This window comes from Pan troglodytes, chromosome 6 (assembly GCF_028858775.2).
Source record: "Pan troglodytes isolate AG18354 chromosome 6, NHGRI_mPanTro3-v2.0_pri, whole genome shotgun sequence".
Classification (NCBI taxonomy): Eukaryota; Metazoa; Chordata; class Mammalia; order Primates; family Hominidae; genus Pan; species Pan troglodytes.
Window position 1 is genome coordinate 39848025 of NC_072404.2, and position 23368 is coordinate 39871392.

At 42.4% G+C, this 23368-nt stretch overlaps 1 protein-coding gene across 2 annotated transcripts in view; it reads left to right on the forward strand.

The window, feature by feature from the left end:
* The window catches only part of BMPER (BMP binding endothelial regulator), a 249361-nt gene that overhangs the window by 175746 nt on the left and 50247 nt on the right, over positions 1 to 23368 (forward strand). For both annotated transcript variants that reach the window (XM_009452884.4, XM_054655539.2), the window contains one exon: positions 4948 to 5284. In XM_009452884.4, coding sequence (XP_009451159.3) covers positions 4948 to 5284 — 337 coding nt within the window. The remainder of the gene's footprint in view (positions 1 to 4947; positions 5285 to 23368) is intronic.

The following is a 23368-nucleotide window of genomic DNA, read 5'->3' on the forward strand; positions in this document are numbered from 1 at the left end:
GCCTAAGAGGTTCGATAGTGTTCCATTCGCAGCTGACACAACCTTATGGAATAAATGTACTCTTTACAAAGATTCCATGTTATAAAAATGACCAAAAGGATGAGGCTAAGAGAATAATAATAGATCATAAATGCCATAATTAGATTAGTGAATTTAACGGTTCTGTGCCTTGAACTCAGTTTTACAATTTCTTTTTTTTTTCTATCTCTCTTTCCAAGATGCAAGTAATTTTCATGGAACTCAATACCCAGCTGAACAATTTCCTGTAGCACACGAATCACACAAGCCCTCTGCTTCCTAGAGAAGAATTCTATTCCTCTGGGCATTGAACTTACTTTACACTTATTCTTTGAATGAAACAATTCTATTTCCAGACAATGGTGTTTTCCACCCTAGTATTTCCATCTCAGTTTGAACTACCCTTTAGGGATATTATCTTTTTACCACCTATTGATTATGTATTTGAAATATCACAGCATTTCCTTTGAGTGTTCTTCCATAGATTAAAAAAAAAATGTATAAGCTCATGTGATCAAGGGGCACTTTCTTCAAAATAGCAAGTTTCTTCAAAAACTCAAGCCTGCAGCTGGAAGATGGGAGATGGGAGGAATGACTCTTTGACCCTGCGGTTTATGTACTCCGCACTTACGATGGGATTATTTGGCAGGGTAACACAGGTGGCTGTGTAGTTTGGGTGGAATTAGGCTGTAGTTGCGTAGCTAATATAAAAAGCAGGGTAGAACTAAGGCTTAGTAGCTCGAGAGAGCATTGTCCACTTCCACCACACACTCCCACCCCAACTCTTGACACTTAGCAAATAATTTTAAAATATTTCCTTTCTACCATCTGTTCACTTCATCAACTTTACCTGAAAGAATTACATCACATCTACCTGAAAGCATTAACACATGGAGAGCATGGCTTTTTACTTTATTTTTGGTAGAGCTTTACACTTGGTGAACCCAGAGAATACATCCTACCTTCCCCTTTCTTTGGTGTAAAATTTGAATAGAAAAACTATCAATTTGTAAACCTCACTATGGTATAGCTACAAATTTTGCACCTCCTCTCTCCTTTTTGCACGTTCTCTCTCAGTGGACAACAGCAAAAGCAACAATAACAACCAGGAAACAAACAATGCAAAACAACAATATCCACAAAATTAAACAAAAACCACAAAAAACCCAACTAGTGGTCTGGAGCTAGGTCACATATTTGAAGGGGGAAGAACAAGTTGGTAAAGCATTCACTAGTAAGAAGGGAAAATTGGAAGGCCCTTCCTGCAGTGGAAGGAATGTGGCTGCTGCTCACATCCCCAGATGAGACATATGCTTCAGCTTTAGCCTTCCGACTCTGCCAGTTATTTCTACCCAATTTCCCATGCGGAGAATGGAGAAACTCATCCCAGCTGCAGGAAGGACTATCATCAGCCTCTCAAACCCTTCCATGATGTTTTCATCTCATAAGATGCCTATTTAAAATATTATTTGGAAAAGCAATTCCCTCAATTACAACTTATTAGTTTTTTTTTTTTTTTTTTGGTCTTTCACTACAGTAATCTACTTTGTATGGATTTTGCTCATGTAAAGGGTAAAAATATCCATGCAAATGCATATGTAGATGATATAGCCAGACAAGGGCATCTGTAGTAGAGTAAGTCATCCCTTCACAATGCGAAGCCTAGCATTGGTCTGTGAAAAATCTTCTTAATGTAATAATGGCAAGGAGAAAGAGGAAGACAGGAGAGTGAATTACAAATTATTCTCTTACTTTGGGGATCGTGTTTTATGAATGAGATGTCACGAGTTTTGAGAAGGGTTTACTGGAAACACGGCAGATCTGCATCTTTCAAAGTGTATGGACCACCAGTCCACTGCAAAGAAAGAACACAGTCATTCACTGTGAGTTGAATTCCCATGAACTCAGTTGCCCCAAGTCTCAAATTTAGTATATCATTGTCAGTAGTAAAGACGTTGGAAATCCCTGGTGTGTACATTCTCAACCATTTGTGGTACTTAGAAGAACAGTATTTGCCTGCTGTCTAGGAAAGAGATTTGTAGTTTGGAAAATTTTGCAACATGGAAAATCTTCAGAATTATGCTGTAAAAGTTAGACTTTGTATGGAGTTGATTTTCTCCCCTCATTTCTCTTGCTGGGCAGCTGCCTAGCTACAGGCTTGTGAGGTCAAGTTTCTTCAATACCTGACAGAGTGTATTACAAATCATCTTATAGTTGCTTGTCTTCTTTCAAAATGGTTATTTCGGTGTCTTGACAAGCATGAAACTCACAATGTCTTTGGCTTCACAGATTCAGTGTATCAATGTTACCGGGGTAATTCATTTATTTACTGAGTACGTACTATGTGCTATATAACGTGTTGGATGATAGGGTATGAAGAAATAGAATTCATTTTCTATGATAGTTGTAGTTGCCAGAGTTGACATGGTCTTCTCACAGAGATCCACATGGGAGGTCAGCCCAGCCTGTGGGTTTCCAGCTGTATGTCCCTTCTCTCATACCTGGTCCCATCACTGTCTTCTCCTTATCAAATTATTCCCCAAAGAGACTTTCCTATGGCTCTCTTTCTTCTTTATCTAAGTCTATTTAATTTCTTTTCTGAACTCAGACTCTTCTCTCAACCAAGAAATCTCTAAAATTTTTTTTGGTCTAAGAATGTTTCTATTTCTTCCATCGACCATACAGTGATTTCCTTATGGGTCTTTCCATTTATTTCTTGAGAAACCCAGTTTTAGACTGTGGGTTATTCTACCAGTATCTCTCTTTGAAGTAACTCTTGTGGCAGTTGTATGACCTACTCATAAGAATGCTATCTGTCAGCCTTCTCACCTCTTGGACTATATCCAAACTTCGGGTGTATTGGCTTAGGAGTCTTACCTCTGGGTGTTTCTTCCTGATCTTCCACACATCACTCTGATGTTGCTGCCTTATGCCAATTTCATATCTAGACAAGATCCTCTCTCTCTCTCTCTCTTCTTCCCTCCCACACTCCCTCCCACTATTTCTCTTGTCCCATCACCACCTCATCTTCCAACTTCTGAACATTTGCTCATCAGCTTAATCTTGATCTTTCAGGAACAAAAAGCCTTTTAGGCGGAAAGTCATTTTGCTCTTTCCAGCAGCTCAAAACAGGCAAAATGAAAAATGTTTTTGTCAGGATCACAAGAGGAAAGATTTAAAAAAAAAAAAAAAAAAGGCCGCATGCAGTGGCTCATGCCTGTAATCCCAGTGTTTCGGGAAGCCAAGGCGGGTGGATTGCCTGAGCTCAGGAGTTTGAGACCAGCCTGGCCAACACAGTGAAACCCTGACTCTAAAATACAAAAAATTAGCTGAACATGGTGGCATGCACTTGTAGTCCCAGCTACTCGGGAGGCTGAGGCAGGAGAATTGCTTGAACCCGGGAGGTGGAGGTTGCAGTTAGCTGAGATCGCACCACTGCACTCCAGCCTGGGCGACAGAGCAAGACTGTCTAAAAAACAAACAAACAAAACACATGGCCACACGGGGTAAGTGGGCAGAGACCATTCTGTTAAAAAGAAGCTTCCTCTGTGGGTGCCAGTCTTTGGAGACAGAGAGTGAATTAGGAGAAGTCCCAGGGCCGAAATACACCTTGATCCACTGTAGATGTTTCTTGGTGTCCATGCCACAGGTGGCCACTTGCATTCACTAGTACAAAGTTCACCCATTCACTGGGGAGACTCAGGCACTGCTAGGGTGTTGCCAGAACAGTAAGAAAACACACATTTGAGACATAAACAAAAACTCTGGCTAGAAAAGTTTGTCATTTGTTTTGGGTTGAACCTCAGAAGACTTTTCATGAAAGCCTCTCCTTTCTTTTATGGGTGGTATCTTCACACACAGTGTCAGAGTGGATATGACAGCATTTCTTCTTGACCTTCTAGTCAGATGTATCTATGCTGTGTGACAGCATAACATGGCTGTTCTACCTGTGACATAAAAATTCCACCATTCAGAAGGGTCATTGGCCAGTGTGGCTCCTGGAAGTCTTGGGCCAGCATGTCTGGAGGTATATGCATACTTTCAGATAATTTCTTCAGAATTTTAGATAGTCAGCTTAGCAAACCAAGAAGGGTCTAAGTTCTCTACATTCTGGAGTAAAGAGAATTTCCTTGATGAACCAGCAGTACTGGCCTGCTGATGTATGCACAAGAAGAACTCTTGCCCATGGCCTGGTAGCCTCCACCACCGCCTGAAATGTTGAAGCTTTTGAGCAAACCCAGAACGGAGGCCTGAGGGATAGCAATTAGAAGGGTTTCACAACAACTCAACCCCAAACCCCAAGAAATGTTAATCAAACAGTGTCCATGCCTCAGGAATGGTTGTAAAATAATGAGGGAGCAAATGTTTTCATTATATCAGTGTTGCCTTTGAAGGGGATATATTCAGACACTAAATATTGATTGCTTTAGTATTCTCATTATAGGAAATGATTTGGAAATTTTCCTTTGGCATTGGGGGAATAATTACATGGTGGAATTTCTGGCTGTAAATAATTGCATTAAAAAACAATCATCTTTTTTTTTCCATTTGCACATTGTAGTAGTCATTAGATAAATGAAGGCATGATTTGGACCAACATGATTACCTTAGGAAGAGGGAAAAATATAAACCCTAGAATAGGATGTCAAGGGATAGTCATCTATAGGTCAAACCAGGGGTACATAGGATGTTATCAGGACAAACTTTATATGGTTTAAAAATTCTAAGCTCCAACCAGCAAATGACTCAGATAATTTCACACATTATTCACTACAGTGAGATTAAGAGGTAACCAAGAATTTGGACCAATCCTTGGTGCTCCTTATTGGAGGACAGTCAGTCATATGTTCTGTGTAAGGATGTATACATTTGGGAATTATTAGTGCGTTAATGAGTGATTGATTTCCTTTTCCTCTCCTCCTCCTCTAGGTTTGGAAATATCTTGGGATGGAGACAGTTTTGTAGAAGTCATGGCTGCGCCGCATCTCAAGGGCAAGCTCTGTGGTCTTTGTGGCAACTACAATGGACATAAACGTGATGACTTAATTGGTGGAGATGGAAACTTCAAGTTTGATGTGGATGACTTTGCTGAGTCTTGGAGGGTGGAGTCCAATGAGTTCTGCAACAGACCTCAGAGAAAGCCAGTGCCTGAACTGTGTCAAGGGACAGTCAAGGTAAAGCTCCGGGCCCATCGAGAATGCCAAAAGCTCAAATCCTGGGAGTTTCAGACCTGCCACTCGACTGTGGACTACGCCACTTTCTACCGGTAAGTACAGTGTTCTGGGGAATGGTTTTGGGTTGCAGACCAATAATAGACTTGACCTTGGAACATGGTGTATGAAATCTCTTGTTGTGCAGGACAAAGGCTCAAAACCCGGGGTAGACATCTTCTTGCTGTCCAGGAGCTGATCTCATCTTGAGTCAGCCACATTCTATGTCCCAAATTGGGAAATTCAAAGAAGTATTTCAGAGCGATGTCCTCCAGGCAATTCCATGCTTTTATAGGTCTGCACGTTTACTGGAAAGCTGGCTACACTGCAGGGTTTTTCCAGGTGTTAGCTTAACTCTAAGATTGAGGAGGGCTTCCCAAATTCTGGCCTAAACCACAGTAGTACAAGGCAGAGCTGGTTCCCCTAAACGGAATCTCAAGTCACTTGGCTGCCTTTGGGTGTTTGAATGAGTCTGGTTATTCTACCTGAGGAAGAGTTTAGGTCTGCCTTATGGTCTAGCCCACATCAAATGTGCACATGGAAAATAAGGAAGCAAAATGGGAATTATTTGGATCTTGGCCAACTGTGAGACTTCACGTCCAGAGTCAGATGACAGTAGAAACAGGGCTTGAGGATGGAGGGAGGAAGGACTCTTATTAAGAATCAGGACTCCATAACCTTTTCTAACTCTTTTTAACCCCCTTCCACGCAAAGCAACTGGTTACAAAGGAGACTTGGATTTGACTTCCGCACTGCAAGGTTGTGTTTCTGAGTTGATGAGTTTGGCCTGGGTGTACTTCCATTTACTACACAATTCCATGGGTTCAAGAGCTATGGCTGCCTATAACTTTAACCACTGTGGGTGTGGGAGGAAACACAAGATAAACACAGCCCAAAAGGCCTTGTTGAAGTGATTTGCCTGTGCCTCTTAAAATTAGAAAACTCCTGTGGTCTGAAGCCACAGAGAGGTTATTTTTACTCTTTAATTACCACCAGTTTATTTCCCCTAGTTCTCGTTAAATATGATTTTTTTATTTGATCTTTGGACATAAAAGATAAAGTTCTATAAAGGCGGCTCGAAGTGGGGTGGAAAAAAGACTGTCCCTGTCATCACAAATCCCCGAACATGGCTGCATGTGCCAAACCATGTGGCTCCGAGTCATGGGTTTAGCTCCTTCAAGCCATTTTCCTGTTATAACTTGAATTCTCTGGGTTCCCTTCTTTCTCCTCTCTGTACCACCCCTAGACTGACCTCTTGTCTAGTGAAACTGAGGGATCTTAACGTGAGACTTTGCAGTGAGTTAAACAGCTAGATAGACAAACCTGGCTTTATTTGGAATCTAAAAACCCTCACTTGAAGGTCTGATGGAAAGCAGTAGAATATAGCAATTAAGAACTTTGTGGTGCCCCAGGATTCAAAATCCAGCCCAGCTATGCAACCTAAAACAATGACCTAAGCTCTCTAAACCTCACCTTACTTATCTGTGAGGTGGGGATAATAAAAGAACCTACCTTGAAGAGTCGCCATCCAGATTCAGTAAGATTATGAACATGAATGCATGTGCTTAACACAATGCCTGCACATAGTCAGCGCTCTATAATTGCTGCCATCATTTCTTCCGTGATTAATTCAGTAATGAAGAAGAGTAAGATCTCTTTTGGAAGCTCCTCTATCCTGTTTGCAAATTTGGATTGGACCCTTCTCTGCTTAAAATAGAATGGAAAGGCTGTGCTTCTCCCAGGGCCAAGCAGCCTACACCTTTGATTTTTATCCCATTTCAAAGGGATGTATTGAAAACAAAAATTGGAGAGAAGGTCTGAAGAGATTAGTTTCTTTTTTGAATTTCTATGCCTTTTGCCTTCGGTGATTTATTTAGTGTTATGATTTCTGGACTGCAACAGAAATATGAGCGCTTCAACAGAAGTTATGAATGATGACTTGGGCACTTATGAATAAAGAGCATTGGATTCCTTAGGTGGCCAGGCAAATGCTCCCCTTCTGCCCTTAATGATTCTACAGCATCTACAATGGAGGATGCTTAGCTGTGTAAAGGGCTTGATGCCCTGAGTTGGGCAGCTCATGAGAATGTTCTTGGGATCCTTGTGCATGGAGATTTAGAGGCCAGGATGTGGTGGGAAGTAGGCTTGTGCTCTCCTGATCAGTGTCATTGTGTCATGGTAGAGTGCCCTTCCACAGTGGGCCACTTCTTCCTGGAAAGGGCAGAGGAGCTCAGGAAAGGAGAGCTGGGCAATTCTGCCTGCCCTGCCCTCTGCTGGTGATCTCACAGTCCAACAGGAGGATGCACCTTCATGAATCTGAAAGGGAGAGTGGCCAGTGTTGGCCAGATCCTGTTTCTCCCCCTTATTTCCAAGTGCATGTGTGGCAGAAGAAGAAAATAAACCAGGTGCAATGTGGAAAGATATTCTCTTCTCAGTGGAGCTCCAGAAAGGACCTAACCTCAGGGTTTGTAGGAGACTTTATGGAGCAACGGACTGAGAATGAGCCGTGGGGAAGGCGACAGCAAGCTGGACTCCAGCCCAGCTCTGCCACTGTTAGCAGTGTGCCCTGGTGGCTAGCTGAGTTCAACATCCTTTATCGAAAGAACTGATACACAGTAACTACCTGGCAGGATTGCTCCTCTGAGGACTGAGGCCAGTGGAGGGTACAGCGCTGGCACACGGTAGTCCTGGCACAGAGCGTGCTGCTGTCCTGTATCCCTTACTTTCTATGGAGAAGCTTGCCCCTGGATTCACCGTTTACCTTTCTGATTGTCCACATTTTCTCCTGATGTCATCACGGAGGACTGATTACATAAATTCCCCCTGATGAATCTGTGGAACAATCTCAAAATCAACGGTTTCTCTTTTGCCACACTTCCTCCAGGTAGTGTAAGTGACGATTGCATTGCAATCGTTTAAAAAACTATTGTTTTTTGTCTCATGAGAATGTCATGTGTTCATTGTACTTGTAAATAATGTTGAAAAAGTAAGGCAAAATCAGCAATCATTCATCCCACACATGTAAATTTTTGCTGGTACATTTGATATCATTGGTGGAATTTCTTAAATGAACCCAAAAGTATAGTCAGATCTGTGGCTGTGACACATTTTTTGAGCCCTTACAAGACTCAAAAATTTATTTTATTTTACCCCCATTCTCCAAAAAATATCTGTATTTTCCTTTAAGGACAAAGAATGAAGTAGCATAACACACCCAAATAACTTTCTGAGCACCACTGTCTTGTAACAGAGGGAAGGGAGAATGCAAATAGAGTATTTTTTCTGAGAAAATATTACCCATTTTGGGTTTCCTTACTCTTATAACAAATCCCACAGGGCAAATTCTATGATAATTATGAGGTAATGCTTCTTATAAGGTCAAAATAATAATGACAATGTCTCTGAATTAGGTTTTACTTTTGAAATGTCTATGGTTTATTTTATTTTATTTATTTATTTTTTTGAGACAGAGTCTTGCTCTGTCACCCAGGCTGGAGTGCAGTGGCGCAATCTCGGCTCACTGCAACCTCTGCCCCACAGGTTCGAACGATGCTCCTGCCTCAGCTTCTCAAGTAGCTGGGATTATAGGCGCCCACCACCACACCCGGCTAATTTTTGTATTTTTAGTAGAGACGGGTTTTCACCATGTTGGCCAGGCTGATCTCGAATTCCTGACCTCAGGTGATCTGCCTGCCTCGGCCTCCCAAAGTGCTGGGATTACAGGTGTGAGGCACTGTGCCCACCCTGCAATGTCTATGGTTTATAACCCCTATTTATTTTGGTCTTTTATTCAATTTAACATTTTTAATAGTAAACAGTCCAGTGTGTAAGTACTTGAAAAACTACCACTTTGTAAATGAATGAGAAATTACTTCATAGTAATCAATATTTCTTTATTTTTTTCTGTTTTGGGAATTTTTTTAAGCTTCACAAATCAATTTGACCCATTTTGGCTAATTTGGCATAAAAATTTGATATATAATTAAGTTCTTTTCAATCAGCATAGCTTGCTTTAATTAACTAACTGAATATGTTTGGGTGCAAAATAATTTAGTTACAAACTGCAGAAAAGTTTTAACCAAATGCATTGATAACAAATCTCAAGTCTTAGCTTTGCTAATTGACTTCTCAAATTAGATAACCCTCTTTAATAATTGTTTGCATTATCCTTTATTAGTGCATTATAGAAATTCCTGGGAGCTAGAGAGGCAGTATACTGTGTACCCACCTGGAAAAATTAACGTGAAGTTGTTTAGATTATATTTGGATTCAAATGTAGGCTACCTCGAAGAGAAAAAGTGTTGGGTGTGTTCTTGCCTTCTTTCTCCTTTTTCATCTCATATTCATCTCTCTTCTCCAGCCTCATATTGCTTCTCCCTTCATGTCCCAGATGCCAACCGAGCAATCCAAGAGGAATAGGCAAACTCGCACCACAAAGGCTCTCTGGAGATCCTTAGCGGCCAGTGTCAAACCTACCTTCCTGCTGTGGACTTAGGCCACAGGATAGGACAAGCCCTGGGCAGCCTGGGGCACAGCGAGAGGCCAGGAGATGAGCTATGCCTTTGTGGGTCAAACTGGGGAAAGTTTTTTATTCCTTGTGCCTATGAAATACCAGCAATGGGCTTTTTCCCTAACTCGACTCACATCTTGGAAGAAATTGTTGCAAGTAAGTATAACTTGCCCACAAAGCAGAACTCTTAAGTTAGGGCAGGACTGCATTTCAGAGAATTCAGAAAAATGAATGTGAAGTGCAGTGAAGCCCAGACATTTAGAGACCACAATCATCTCAAGACTGTTTTCCTCTCTGCACTCTCCTTGACGGGGTATCATTCACCAGAGCGAAAACCCTGTTCACTTGTTCAGTTTGGGAAAGTGTCTGGGGATTCCCAGTCTAGGAAATGTTCTTTTCCTTCCATGCAGTGGTTTTTACAGCTGTAAGGAATTGAAGTCATGCCAGAGGATTCACAGATGTGTCCTTTCCTGTTGAGGTACTGGGAGGTAGGAGGTGGGAGGTCGTGCGGGAGAACACTGGAACTCTGACAGGACCTTTGTGTTGGATATACTGGGATCCTGGGACTGCCAGTGGCTTGCATCCAGGGGAAGATCACAAACTTCCTGAATGACTGACTTTGTATGTTCTTACAAAGGAAACTGATCACTTATTATAAAGCAATAGAAAATATACAGGCAAGGGGTACAGACTTTATGTGTTTGTGTATGAGAAAAATCATATAAAGCTAAATGCTATTCTATAATTAAAATCAAGTCAATTTCCCCTACTTCAAAGAACAACATGCTTGAAAACATGTTTGTTTACATCTTGTAATGACTTGTCAAGAACTGCCATTAGAACTAGGGTCCTAAATCAAATGAGATGTTTTATTTTAAAGTGTGACATTGTATGCCTTTTATTTTTCCTTAGCCGACTCAACTGTTAGGTCACACTGAGTTCGTAATTAAGGTATGCTGACACCAGGTGGCAGTAGACACCGCAGTTGTAGCACTTATCACATTTCAGTCCTTTAAAGTCTGTTTTTAATTCACCATGTCTACAAACACAATGAACATCCCTGCCTCTGAGTTCATGTCATTCTCCTGCCTCCCTAAGATGCCTTCACTTTCTACATTGATTTAACCCACTTATGCCTAGTGTTCCATTTTTGGAACTCTAAGCATGTAGGAGTTATTTATATCCTACTGCTCAAGGTCATCACCAAGGTCTGATTGAAAAAATTTTTAAAAAATGCAACCTCAGGCATGAATTAAGCTGAAGACACAGCTCCAGTTTCATCCTAGACTTTGGAAAATGCTCTTTAGTTTTTAGTTATTCCAATTGTGCTTATTATCATTTAACTCATGTTCTATGTTGCACTGCTTCTTATTTCTTCAGCATTGGATTTTAAGTTCTCTGGGGAATGGGGAACCTCTTCTTTTTTGACCCTTTTGTATTTCACCCAGCACCACCCATAGAAGGGCTGCTCCTCCTAGCCTGCCTTTCACTGGCATCCTCTCTGATCTCCTTGTGACTTTTGCTGTCCCCAATTCTGAGTTCATCTTAGGTCTTTATCCCCATGCACAATTAGACACTTACAGTCAAAGTGTGCACACTTCTCCGTCTTTTCATGTAATAAACTGGTCAGAGTGAGTAGAGTCTTTGGTCCACCTTTGATGCTCCAAATGCCGTGAGCACTTCTTATTGCACAAGTCTATTTGCAACTCCCAGTGGCAGGCAAGATGACCCTTCTGAATCTCTCCATCTACCTCTGCCTATTTATAATTCACAAGTCTCTTGGACCCCCTGGTTCCTCTTCTGTCCCTCAGGTAGTGTTTGGGCTTGTCGTCTTCTTATGAAATACTCGCATCCACAGATGTTTCTGCCCTGACTCTCTCAGTTTGCCTGAGGTCCTCAAACTAGCCTCTTCTTGTATGGTGTTACAACAACTGGACCTCCAATGGGGTGATTAGTCCTTTACCTTGGCGTCACTCAGCAATTTGCCTAATAGTCGCATCCCTTTTGCCCTGTCACTGGCTCTGAGCCTTCTGTCAGGCTGGACTCAAAGCTTTATGGTGATTTCCCTTCAATCTTTCATTCATTCTTCTCCACCTCACCCACAAGTAGGCTTTTTCCTGTTTGATCCATCCAAGTCACCCAAAACAAGGATCTTAAAAAGCTTTCTAGCTACCTGAATTTTAGCTTCAAAATCTGGTCAGTCCAATTTTCTTGGAGCCCAAGTAAAAAGAAAGACACGAATTCATTCAGAAAGGTATGAAAATGTATGGAACATCATTTTATCCAAGTCTAAAATCCTCTTATGTTTAATTTTTCATCTTGAAGAAAGACAAATACTGTTTCTTTAAAAAGAGAAAATATAGAAAACTATTCATATCTTAACAGATAGATTAATCTTTGTAGAGAGATTGAGTCAACTGTATAGTTAGCCAACTTCAAAGTTAGAAAGGGCACAGTCCACACAGGACTACTCTCACTTCTGACACCACAAGTTTAGAGGTGATCCCAGAGCACTCTCAAGGTCAGGAATTTGCTAGAAGGAACTCAAGTGGTAATACTCATGGGTGTGATTTATATTATAGGAAAAGGATATAGATCAAAATCAAAAGAGATACATAAGGCAGAATTGAGAGATGTCTAAACATAGAGCTTCTGCTGTCCTCACCTCGTGGCATCATGGGCTGGCATTAACTCCTCTTGTCCACAGTATCCACTGGGTATTGCCAACCAGCAATGCTCACCCAAGCCTTTGGTGTTCAGAGTTTTTATTGGAACCCGATCGCATGCCACCTGCATGGATGATCTTATCTTCTAGCCCCTCTTGGAGGTGTAATGTGCTAATGCTTTTGGTCTTCAATTTCTCTAGATGTTGGAAATGTTATTGCATAGCCCAAAGCCCCATACTGAATCCTATCGTTAGACTGTCTAGTGACCAAATGCCTCAGGCAAAAAACACACTCCTGTCAGGCAGGACATTCCAGGGGCTTAACGATTGTCTCTTTGTGGCCAGAGGCAGAGGGCAAGACCAGACTCTCTTTGGGCAAGGTTAATTCTTTACTGCATAACCTTCCTAGGTCAAGGTTAAATGCCATTTTGATTTGATTTTATATATTTAGCTCTAAGTTTATTTTAAGCATAAACATCCTGGAATTTTATAGTGTTTCTCCTCAGAAAATTACATTCTGAGATGCAATTAGAAGGGACTTTTGAGCACAGATTTGAATAAGTGTCACTGTAGCAGGTAAAACACTAATTATTTTGTAGCATCTCTTTTGGCTGCTTAGGGGACTTCTTGATTACTTCTTAGCAGGAGGCAGAATGGTGTAACTTAATTATATTTTCATTATTTATGGGTATAAAGATCTTTGCATGCATGAGAATGAGGCTGACATGAGCAGTGTTTTCCTCATTTTACCGTGGAGCTAATTGAGGCACTGAGAGGGGAAGGGACTCATTCCAGGTCGCCTGCGCAGCTGAGCAGCTAGCCTGACAGGCACACCTGGTCTGGGGGCTCCATCAGAGAACAGTCAGAGTGTGCACACTTCTATCACTGTCCACTCGGGTTTTCAAATATCCTGTTCTGCCATGAGCTCTCAGAGGAGGAGTTTATCAGTTATTTAATTCACTCCTTTTTACAGCTTTCAGCTGAACACCTGCTACATGCTAGGTTCTGTCATAGGGATGGCGATTTGGAACTTAACAAGAGAGACAAAGCTCTTCCTTCAGAAAATCATTGCCTAGTGTGGGCAGACAGCTATGCATGAGAAATAAGGCCATTCCTGACTGCAAGAAGAGTAATGGAGGGAATAGGGTAGTGTGATGGGGTGGGCCTGGGGGTGGCCGATTTTGAGGTAGGTGGACAGGAAAAGACTGTGTGGGGAGCTCTCCCTTGAAGGGAACGTGCCCTCTGGGAAGAGCCAGTGAGGAGGCAGGCAGGGGAGCAGCAGGTCCCACACTGGACAGGGCAAGGCCTGTTTGAAGGCCGCCATGACTGCTGCTTTTAGAAAAGGACAAGTACAATGGTACGAATGAGTGTGGTACAGGTGTCACGTTGGTTTTGCAGCCAGACTGCCTGGGTCAACTTCTGAGCTCCTTAACTTGCAAGCCCTTGCTGTTAGGCAGGCGAGCTCACCCACTGAAGCCCCTGATTATTCCCCCATGTGTAAAAGGGGATGCGGAGAGGACCTACCCCATTGCTATGAGGGTTTGTGTGAGGGTTGCATCAGTCATTCCAGATAAGGCACGTCTCCAGGCCTGGTACAGAGCAAATGCTCAGTCAAGGTCAATTTCATTATTAATATAATTTTATTATAGAAGCCTGTTCTGTGTGGTGTTTACCTACCTTCAGAATGTCCTATGCCATCTGGTGCCAGTACTTGAAGAGGGTTTCTTCTTTATTTTACATGGTCATTGCTAGACTCGTTCGGAATAACTTCTTCCCATTCTGTGCGGAAATTGATACTGTTTCCTAAAATGAAACAAAAATAAAAATAAACACAAACACTTTGGAATGAGTTAAAATTTCCATAATGCACTTGTCATAAATTCTTTCAATGGATAAGACTGAACTGAAGGGGAAGGTGCAGAAAAGATAATTAATTCCATAAGATGAATATACAACTCTGAACTTGAGAAATAATCAACTCGCCCTCAGTGTGCTTTACAGGGTGGAGGCTGAGAAGGAGCTCAGGTGTCTTGTTTTGTTGTTTGTAGGGGTAGAATTCAGGCTGTAGGAAAAGAAGAAATACATGACAAATTTTAACTTTTTTCATGCTCATCTTCGTTGCCTTTGTAAACAGTAATATGAGTATAATTTAATTTTGTGTGATAATTCAAAGTTAATGTTGGCGTGTCAGTTGCAGTTAGGACCACCTTTCCTAGAAGACCCTTGAAAGGGGAAGGGACTTCTGAGATCTCCTTGGTATTTCTATCTTTAAGCTTACGTCTTTTCGTTTTAGCTTCCCTTTGCCCTACTGCCTTCTCCTCATTGGATGGAGAAAATAATGTTAGTTCATTTTGTATGCAAATGAAATATTGAAAGATTCTGAAAGAAGACTCAAAGTTCTCTCCTATGAGAAAAGTGAAAGAACTTGAGGACATGAGCTGTATTTTTTCCCTTTTCCCAGGAGTTATCAGACAGCTCAGAACCAAGTTTATGACCCATTTCTATCCAATATACAGAACTTCCAGGCATGATTTTTTTTTAGTTAACCTCAAGCCTGGTTTTATTTTTATCTTTCCCATTTCTTTCCTCTCATTCACATTGCATTTTATTTTATTCTGCATGTAGTTTTGTAAGCTGACTTAAATCCTTTCTGGAACAAGTTGGAGAGTAAGTGACAGTGGCCATTGGCAAAGGATCTAACGCTTCTGAATTTCCTTTTTTTTTTTTCATTATGAAATAGAGATAATATCTTCACCCAACAGGTTCTCATGAGGCTGGATGAGGTTTCCCTTGTAAATCCCAGATGGAATGACCGAGGTGTCTCTTTCTCCTCGTCACATCACCAGCAAGGTCTAGTGGCTCTTGTGGGAACAGGCCTGAGTGCTGTGGTATCAGGTCGCCCTTTGAAAAATCAGGATATCCACCTGGGTGCCAGAACTCCTTGCAAGCAAGAGGACCTGGGGTGGGTGTCCTCAGAGGTGGCCCTGTGTGGGCTGGTTTCCATCAGGCCACATACAGATTGGTTGGAGCTTTGATGCATTATGAGGCCAGCATCATGACTCAGTGAAACCACATGGGCAGGCACAGCATCTTGTGAAATCAGCTGGTGTTCTGGCAGCAGCAGGGGCCTCTCAGAGAAGGCACACTGGCCTCTGTGCTGTTTTGGGAGCAGTATCAGGGCTTTGGGCTTGGGCTCAGAGCTGTGCTGGGTTTGACGGCCCTCCAGGACTCTGTCCGTTTCCCAATCAACTTGGCAAAAATTAAAATTGATGGGGGCATGTGCAAATACGAAATAGGAGTGGAGGCTTTTGCATTCCTGGACACTCCAACACATTGTACTCTGTTTATTCGGAAATCTGAGACTCAGTCTCTTTTTTCTTCTGACTTGGCAAGTAAAAGGAGCAGCAGGGTTGCTGCACTGTCCATGACACTTGCACACAGAGATGGAGCAGTTGTGTAGCCGAGACCAGATATTCAGAAGTGTACACATTAAATAAAAAAGACTTGGGGGTTGGCAGTTTTATTAAGGAAGAAAGTGCTGAGAAAATTATACTAGTGTATCCAAAGGCATCTTTTCTAGATTAATGGTCAATTATTCATGTCTAGGAGTCCAATGAAATCAATCAATAAATTAAAATAGGCACATCTTACCTATTACCAAAAAAGAGCATAGATTCTTTTACAGTTGTGATTGATTGATTAAATAAGACACCAGGCACTGTTCAAGGTGCTGGAATTCGAAAGAAGTCCTCCAGGGAATGAGAAAGGAGTCCTCTAGCTCACAGAGCTTGCAGGGCATGTTAATGAATGAGCAAAACGAGTTAACAGGGATGTCGAGAGAGAGGGTTGTGTTTTCTGATAGAGGATATGCTGGATGCTATGAGAAACGTACTCTGCCTGGGGGCTGGCTTCCTGGAGGAGGTGACTTCTAGGCCAAAACCAAAAGCATATGTAGGGTTTAGCTGGACAAAAAGAGGAGCAGGAGGCTGGGGAAGAGAACAAAGGAAAATATTCCAGCCACTGAAGACTTCATGTTCACAGCCATGGAGGCTAGGGAGAGCCTGGCACAGGCAGCTGAGAGACTGTTCTGTGAGGTGGTGCCATAGACTTCAGGGTGTGTGGACAGGAAATTAGAAAGCAAAAGCAGAGGCCAAATTATTACAGTTTCATGCACCAGCATTCACCAGACATGGAGGGGGCACGCTGCAGTGTTTTCCACCATTAACTATGGGCAGGTTATACTGAGCAGGGGTTTAGTAAAGCTCAGGACTCTTCATTTGCTCATCGTTCATTTATTTCTCAAGTAGTTTGTTATACCTATTACATAGCCTATGTGTTAGGTCCATAGTTCTCAAGCTTTAGCATGAAATGGAATCACCTACAGAGCTGATTCAGTGGGTCTAGGTGGGGCTTGAAAATTTGCATTTCTAACAAGTTCCCAGGTTGATGCTGGGGTTCAGGAACCACATCTTGAGAATCATTGTGCCAGGTGAGGAAATTATAAGAACAGTCCAGGATCATGTGGGTGCCCAGATTCCTTTGGGTCACCAAGAGGACTTAATTTTCTGAGTCCCTGTTCACTCAAAGACTTTTTTTGAGTCTTTGAATGAACAGGGCTTAGGTTTCTTTTGTACAATCAATTGCTAAACATTAGAGACAAGAATACAAAGTAGGTCCCTGGTTAAAAGGGTTAGGAGCTAATCTTATGCACACCTAGATAGACCAAAGTGGTGATTTGAGCTCAGTGGCATTTTCTTGGCCTATAGTAGTTTAAAGTATACCCTGATTTTTTTTTCGAAGAAAAGGGGCACTGGTTTTACTGCCTCCTCGTTCATGAAGTCATGCCCAGAGAAAGTGCTGGACTTACTTGGCTGGGTCATATGGGAAGCCAGAATTAGAATCCAGAGTCAAAGTTCTCCTGGTCGCTGAGATGCTTTCCATAGAGAGGCCAGTGTGGGGAACCACCCCGGTAACTTTTAGATGAATTATCCAGGACCCAGTAAGGGAGGGAGGAGAAAACACTGGATACAATGCAGCTTTGTTGCTGGACAGAAATGAAGCCCAGTATTCCTGTGCAGAGCTGCCCAAATTCTCTCCCACCATGCACAGGAGGGAGAGGCCCAGAGCCAGGAGTACAGGCCCATGCACCCAGAACAGCCAACAGGATGTATCTGTAAAAATCTGCTTCCTTTTTACTGGCTTCAGGCTTTTAAAGAGTCTGGTCAATGGGCACAGATTGTAGGGAAATATGTGATTTTCAAGGAAATGGGGAAATCTGGTGACAATATTGGAATTAATAATTCTTTTAACATGAAAGAGTTGTTCTTTATGATCCTTACCATCTTACCTAGTGTTTGGAGTTTAAAGGAGGGAGAGAGAGAGGGTGAACTGGTTTCTTCATTGTATCCCCAGCAAATGGCCCATCTGCGAGCATGAAGGTAGATGCATTTGAACTGCTGAAAGAACCTGGGCCAGAAGACCTTTCAGAACCCCTGAAAGCTTTTCCATATGAAGAGGAAACCAGGAAATTGAAGTCTTCATTTTGTCTTTGTGATCAAAGCCAGGGAGGAAGGATATTAAGCAGATACTGACCCGTAGTTTTGTGGCCACTACTAGAATTTATTGACATACATAGCAACTAAGGACTGCAGGACAGCTGAGTTTGGTATTTACTTCAAGAGAATAAAAGATCAGATGTCTGAAAACAGAGGGCTATATTGCTATAATCAGCCCATTGCCTTTGATAACAGGAGGTAATGACAATCATGTTAGCTGGCATTGATTGAACATGTGCGATGTGCCTGGAAGTCTGGGAAGCCTGATTTGTATTCCAGTGCCAATAATAATGTACAGAACAATCATAAGGCCAGGAGTAAGAGCTTACACTTTTGAGTGCTCACTATGTGCCTGGCAGCAGCTAAGGGCTTTCCCTGCAGGTGTTATTCCCCGTGTGGATGAGGAAACTGAGCTACAGGAGTTACCAACATTGTCCAAGGTAACCAGGCAAGAAAGAGGCGGAGCCAGGATTTGAAACCAAATCTGTTTGACCTGGGCAGCACTTGTGCTTTTGACCATTACCACCATAATCTGGTAATAGCTCTTGCTGGCAAGCCATCCTCACCCCCAAATTTTCTGTGTTTTCTAGACTACGCTAAAACACCAGGAATTTGCAAATATTTCTTGTGCTATAATGTATTTTCATTTTGAAGGATTTTTTTTTCTTGTAAAAGATTTTTGTCTTTTCAACAAAATTTTCTGTTTAGTTCTATTTTGACAAAATTGTCAAAATTATTTGGAAATAATATGCTGTGGTTTATGTTGACTGAATTTTTAAATAAACCGATTTTATCCGCCTTTTAAGGAGAAATTTATGGATTTCGAAATGGTGGCCATTCTCTACTCACATTTTTGTTTCTGGTCCACAGTATTAATTCTTAAGATAATACACATTCATGTGTGACCCTGCTATAGAAGGCTGAATTCATCATGGAATTAGGATTTTTAATTCCAATGTCATGTGCTTGTAAACTGTTTCTTTCCTTTTCATCTTTTGCTTTCAAGGACCACTTAGTAACAGTTTCTAAAGAAAGAAACTGATTTTTTTTTTCACATCTTGCTTAAGATGTTCTCAATTGATGTGTTATTAGCAACTCAGTGATTCTTGACTTTTGAGAAGTCACAGTTTGTTTTTTTTTCATTGTTTGTTTTTTTGAGATTCTGAGAGAGTTGAGTCTCCTTTTCCCGGAAAAATGCACTCCTACCTTTGCCTACAACAAGGGATTCTCTGCCTGGAGTGCAGGTCAGTGGACACCGGGTCAAGAAATTCTGTTTCCTTCCTCCCTCCCTCCCTCTCTCTCTTCAACTGTTATGTAAATATTTTTTGAGCCCTATTAAATGCTAGGCACTGTGCTCTGTGTTACGGTTACAGGGGTGAGATAAACAGCATGATTCCTGTCTTCATGGAGTTTTTAGTCCAGTTAATGAAGAAGACATTCAACCAATATCCTCAGAAATAAACATGTATCTATGCTATGATATGTATGCTAAGAAGGAAAACAATTTGTTATGTAAGAAGATCTTATACAGGAGGGTCAGACCTACTATGCGTATGTGTGTGGGGAGGGGAAAAGCAGATGAATCAGAGAAGGACCTCCATGAGAAAATGACATCTGGGCTGAGCTAAGAAGGATGGGTAGGGGGCAGTTGGCCCAGAGGCAGGAGGAAGGGGTCTGGCCAGGGAGTGTTGTACTGCATTCGTGCACCTCCAAAGTGCCGACGCAGCCAACCCCTTCTGCTGCCTGTGCACCCATCCCAAAGGCTCTGTGTGCTTCCTGTGCTGTACTCTTCCAGCATAATAAGATGAATTTCACAGAATCTCACCTGTCTATGATTCATTCATGTGAGGGGTCAAATCATTTTTCCCCTGAAGACAAATCCCTCTTGTGGAGTTTTAAAATGGATTTTCTCTTTGCTCTCAAAGGGATTCCATGTTACTGGATTCATTATATCTGGTGCAGTGGCCTTAGGTTCCAATAACTGTTCTAGTTTATTTGACTTGCTATGATAAGCTCAGAGTCAGGGCCATGTTCCTTTGCAGAATACATTTGGGTGAGGAGGATACACTTGCTACCCACGTATACACACAGAGACACACATGCTCAGACATGTCCACACTCCCCAGCACACATTCCGTAATGTCACCACACTGGCATGAGGTTTAGATCCTTACTATTCAAATTGCCACTCTTGGACCTGCAGCTTCATTAGCTTGTTAGAAATGCAGACTCCCAGGCCCCACCCCAGGCCCCCTGATCAGAATCTGCAAATTTGACAAGGTCCGGACATGATCTTTGTACACACTAAAGTTTGAGCAGTGCTAGGTTGGTTTTCTCCATTTCTAGTCTGGCCTAGTCTGTGTTGTTCAATAGTTTAGTCCAAATGCTTCCACTTAAGGCTTGGGATCACATTGACACTTTTAATTATCTATATTTTAATAGAAGCATCACGACGTTTTTTTCCCATGCAGGAGAAAGGAGTCCAGGTAACTGTTTAGTGGAATAGATGGAATGTGATTCTAATGTACAACAGATGTGTGTTCCTGCAGGGAGCAAAGGCACACCAGTCTCAAGTGTACGGCACCCCTCATTTCTGCAAAAGGCATTTCACCTCTTCACGGACTGTCACCTGTGTGTCACTGGCATCCTTCTTCATTAGTTACATCAGGTGGAAAATCTCTTAACAGAATTTTTAAATAATCACTGGATGATGCAGAAATAAGGCAAGAAAATTGTGCACTAATCAGTGAAATTGCTCACAGTTATGAGTTGTAAGGTCACTTGTGTCTGCTTTGTCCTTGGTCCTTCACAGACCTTGAGCCACAAGAGGCCAGTGAAAGGCAGCCCCAGGCATTGGTGGCTCAAGAATTTGGCCTTTCATTTCCCTCCTGGACCCTTTCATCCCTGCTCTCTGATTCCTGGGGTCTGTCCTTCAGTTCTTGGGAACTGTGACCGACTTCCTGTCATGCTGGTCCGTGTAGCCACCCATTTTCTTCCATAGGCTGTCTTCAGGACTGGGTAAGAGGCCCTTCCCATATCAGCCTCAGGCCCAGGACCCCCTCAGGTGGTGGAGAGTCACAGCTCAGGGCAGCGTACAACAGGAGCCCACGTGTGTGGCACTGTCACTTTCCTTTGCATTTTGATGGCGTCCCTTGTTTCCTATTTGGCTGCAATAGGTACTTTTACTCACCTTGTATTAATTAGATCTTTTTCTAGTTGCCTATGAAGAAAACCCATTAAAGTGGTTAAAGTTGTAACACATTTCATTTGTAAAAATGAAAATTAATTGACTAATGTGACTGAAAAGCCAGGGCGAATTTCACTTCACACATGACTTGATTCAAGGTTTCCATGAGGTCCCCCAGGTTTGCCTTTTCTCCATTTTTTTTGCCACAGCTTCCTCTGCATTGGCTCTAGTTTCAGGTGGGGTCATGGTCCTCCTGCCAGTTCCTCATGGTTATAGCTTCGGAGAAATTAGACAACAGAGCAAGTCTTTTCTCCCAGAAACCCCAGCAAGCCTCATGCTCCTCATTGGTTCTGATTGGGGCTGTCGCCATTTCTAAACCAATCACCCTAGTTGGGGAAATAAAATGAGTTGCTCCATTTAGACCTGTGGTGGTCAAAATTCTGCAGGCATCACATTCATCAGGAGGGTCTGTGAAGATGCAAATCATTGGCCCCACACCCAGAGTTTCTGATTCAGCGGGATGGAGGTGGGTGATGCCGCTGCTGTTCTGGGGACCACACTTTGAGAACCACTGGTTTAGACCAATCAAGGCCCCTCCTAACCACATACATAGAGTGGAAGAGAGGTGTTCTTCCCAAGACCATTCTAGAGACTCTTACTTGAAGAGGGGAGAATGGATATTTCCCTTTCTCCTTATTCTAGAGTATTTGTGGCACTCTTATTTAACCACAGCTCCTGCCAATATGAGAGGAGTGACCTCTTTGCACCAAGCGCTCTGCTAGGCTCAGGGGACACATTATGATCAGGGCTGAGTTTGGACCCTCCTAACTTAGAGTGGGGGTATGGATGAATAACAATAAGCAGACACATACATAATATATGAGGTGATTGCCACAAAGAAACACAGCAGGGGAGGAGATGGAGAGCAAAGCTGGCCTCTGGGGGCTGTTTCGCATGGTATGGTCAGGGAGGCCCTCTCGGATAAGGTGCCCTGTAAGCTGAGATCTGGAGGAAGTGAGGGAGTGTGCCATGCTCAAATTTGGAAAAAAATGCTTTCTGAGCAGAGTACAAAGCACTTGGAGAGTTTGAAAAATACAAAGGGCCACTGTATCTGGCACTGAAGGATCCTGTGGGAGAGTGGAAGGGCAGATACAAGGCTTTACAGGCTGTGGGATGGGGGCTGGATTTTACTGTGAGGAAGAAGAGAAAGTCCTAGGAGACATGAGCAGTACTTCTGGGAATAGGGATATGAAGTATGATGGAACAAACATGGGTGTAGAGAGAATGAGCTGTGCCCTTATTTTCAGTTAATGCCCAACTATTGAAAAGCTAGTGTTGGGCTCTAAGTGGACCTGGCACTTCTGCTCCCAGGTCCATTTAGACCTGTGGCTGTCAAACTTCACCAGGCATCACATTTATCAGTAGAATCTAGATGTTTCCCGTAACCATATGTTTTGAAACCTGGTATTCTACAGGGGGAGCGATACATTACCCCTCTGTTTTCCAGTTGGTGCCTCTTGATGTCCAGTCTGAGTTCCTTTCTAGCTAAGTCTGAGAGAAGATTGTTTTCCTCTGAATTTAAGCTTCAAGTGACTCCCCTAGCATCGTATGCACTTGAAGCTCAGCCACTTCTCCCATTCCTCCTTGAGGCAGAGGGGGAAGGGGATTGCTATTGAATTTTGCCTGGGAAAAAGTCTTGGAAGCACATAGAGTTTTAAAATAGCTTCTCTTTAAAGAAGAGAAAGACGTGAAAAAGTAAGTCTGATTAAAATACAAGGGTAGCATCAGGGGAGCATGTTTACAGGTTTGAAGGGCTGCTATAAAGGGAGGCCTCTTGTGACCTTTGAGAGAATGAATCAAAAAGGAAAACAGAGAACCAGTCTTCCTCAGGGTCAAGCTCACCCTGGAGGTGCAAGGGCCACCTGTGAAGCCCAGTGTATCCTCTCCATGTTCAGAAGCACTTAGTGACTCTCTTTATTAGATCAAGTTCACACTACTGAGCATGGCCTTCAATGCCCCATGTCATCTGACAATAACTTATGTTTTGAGATTTGCCCATTTTTACCCACATTGTACTCCATCCAGTCTAGCAATCCCCAAATGCACTTGGTGCTTTCCACTGGACATGCCTTTGTTTATGTCTTTCATCATTTGCTTGGACTGCTGTTCCTTGCTTCTCCCTGTTCCAGCCCAGGCTAAGGACTATTTCTTTCTAGAAGCCTT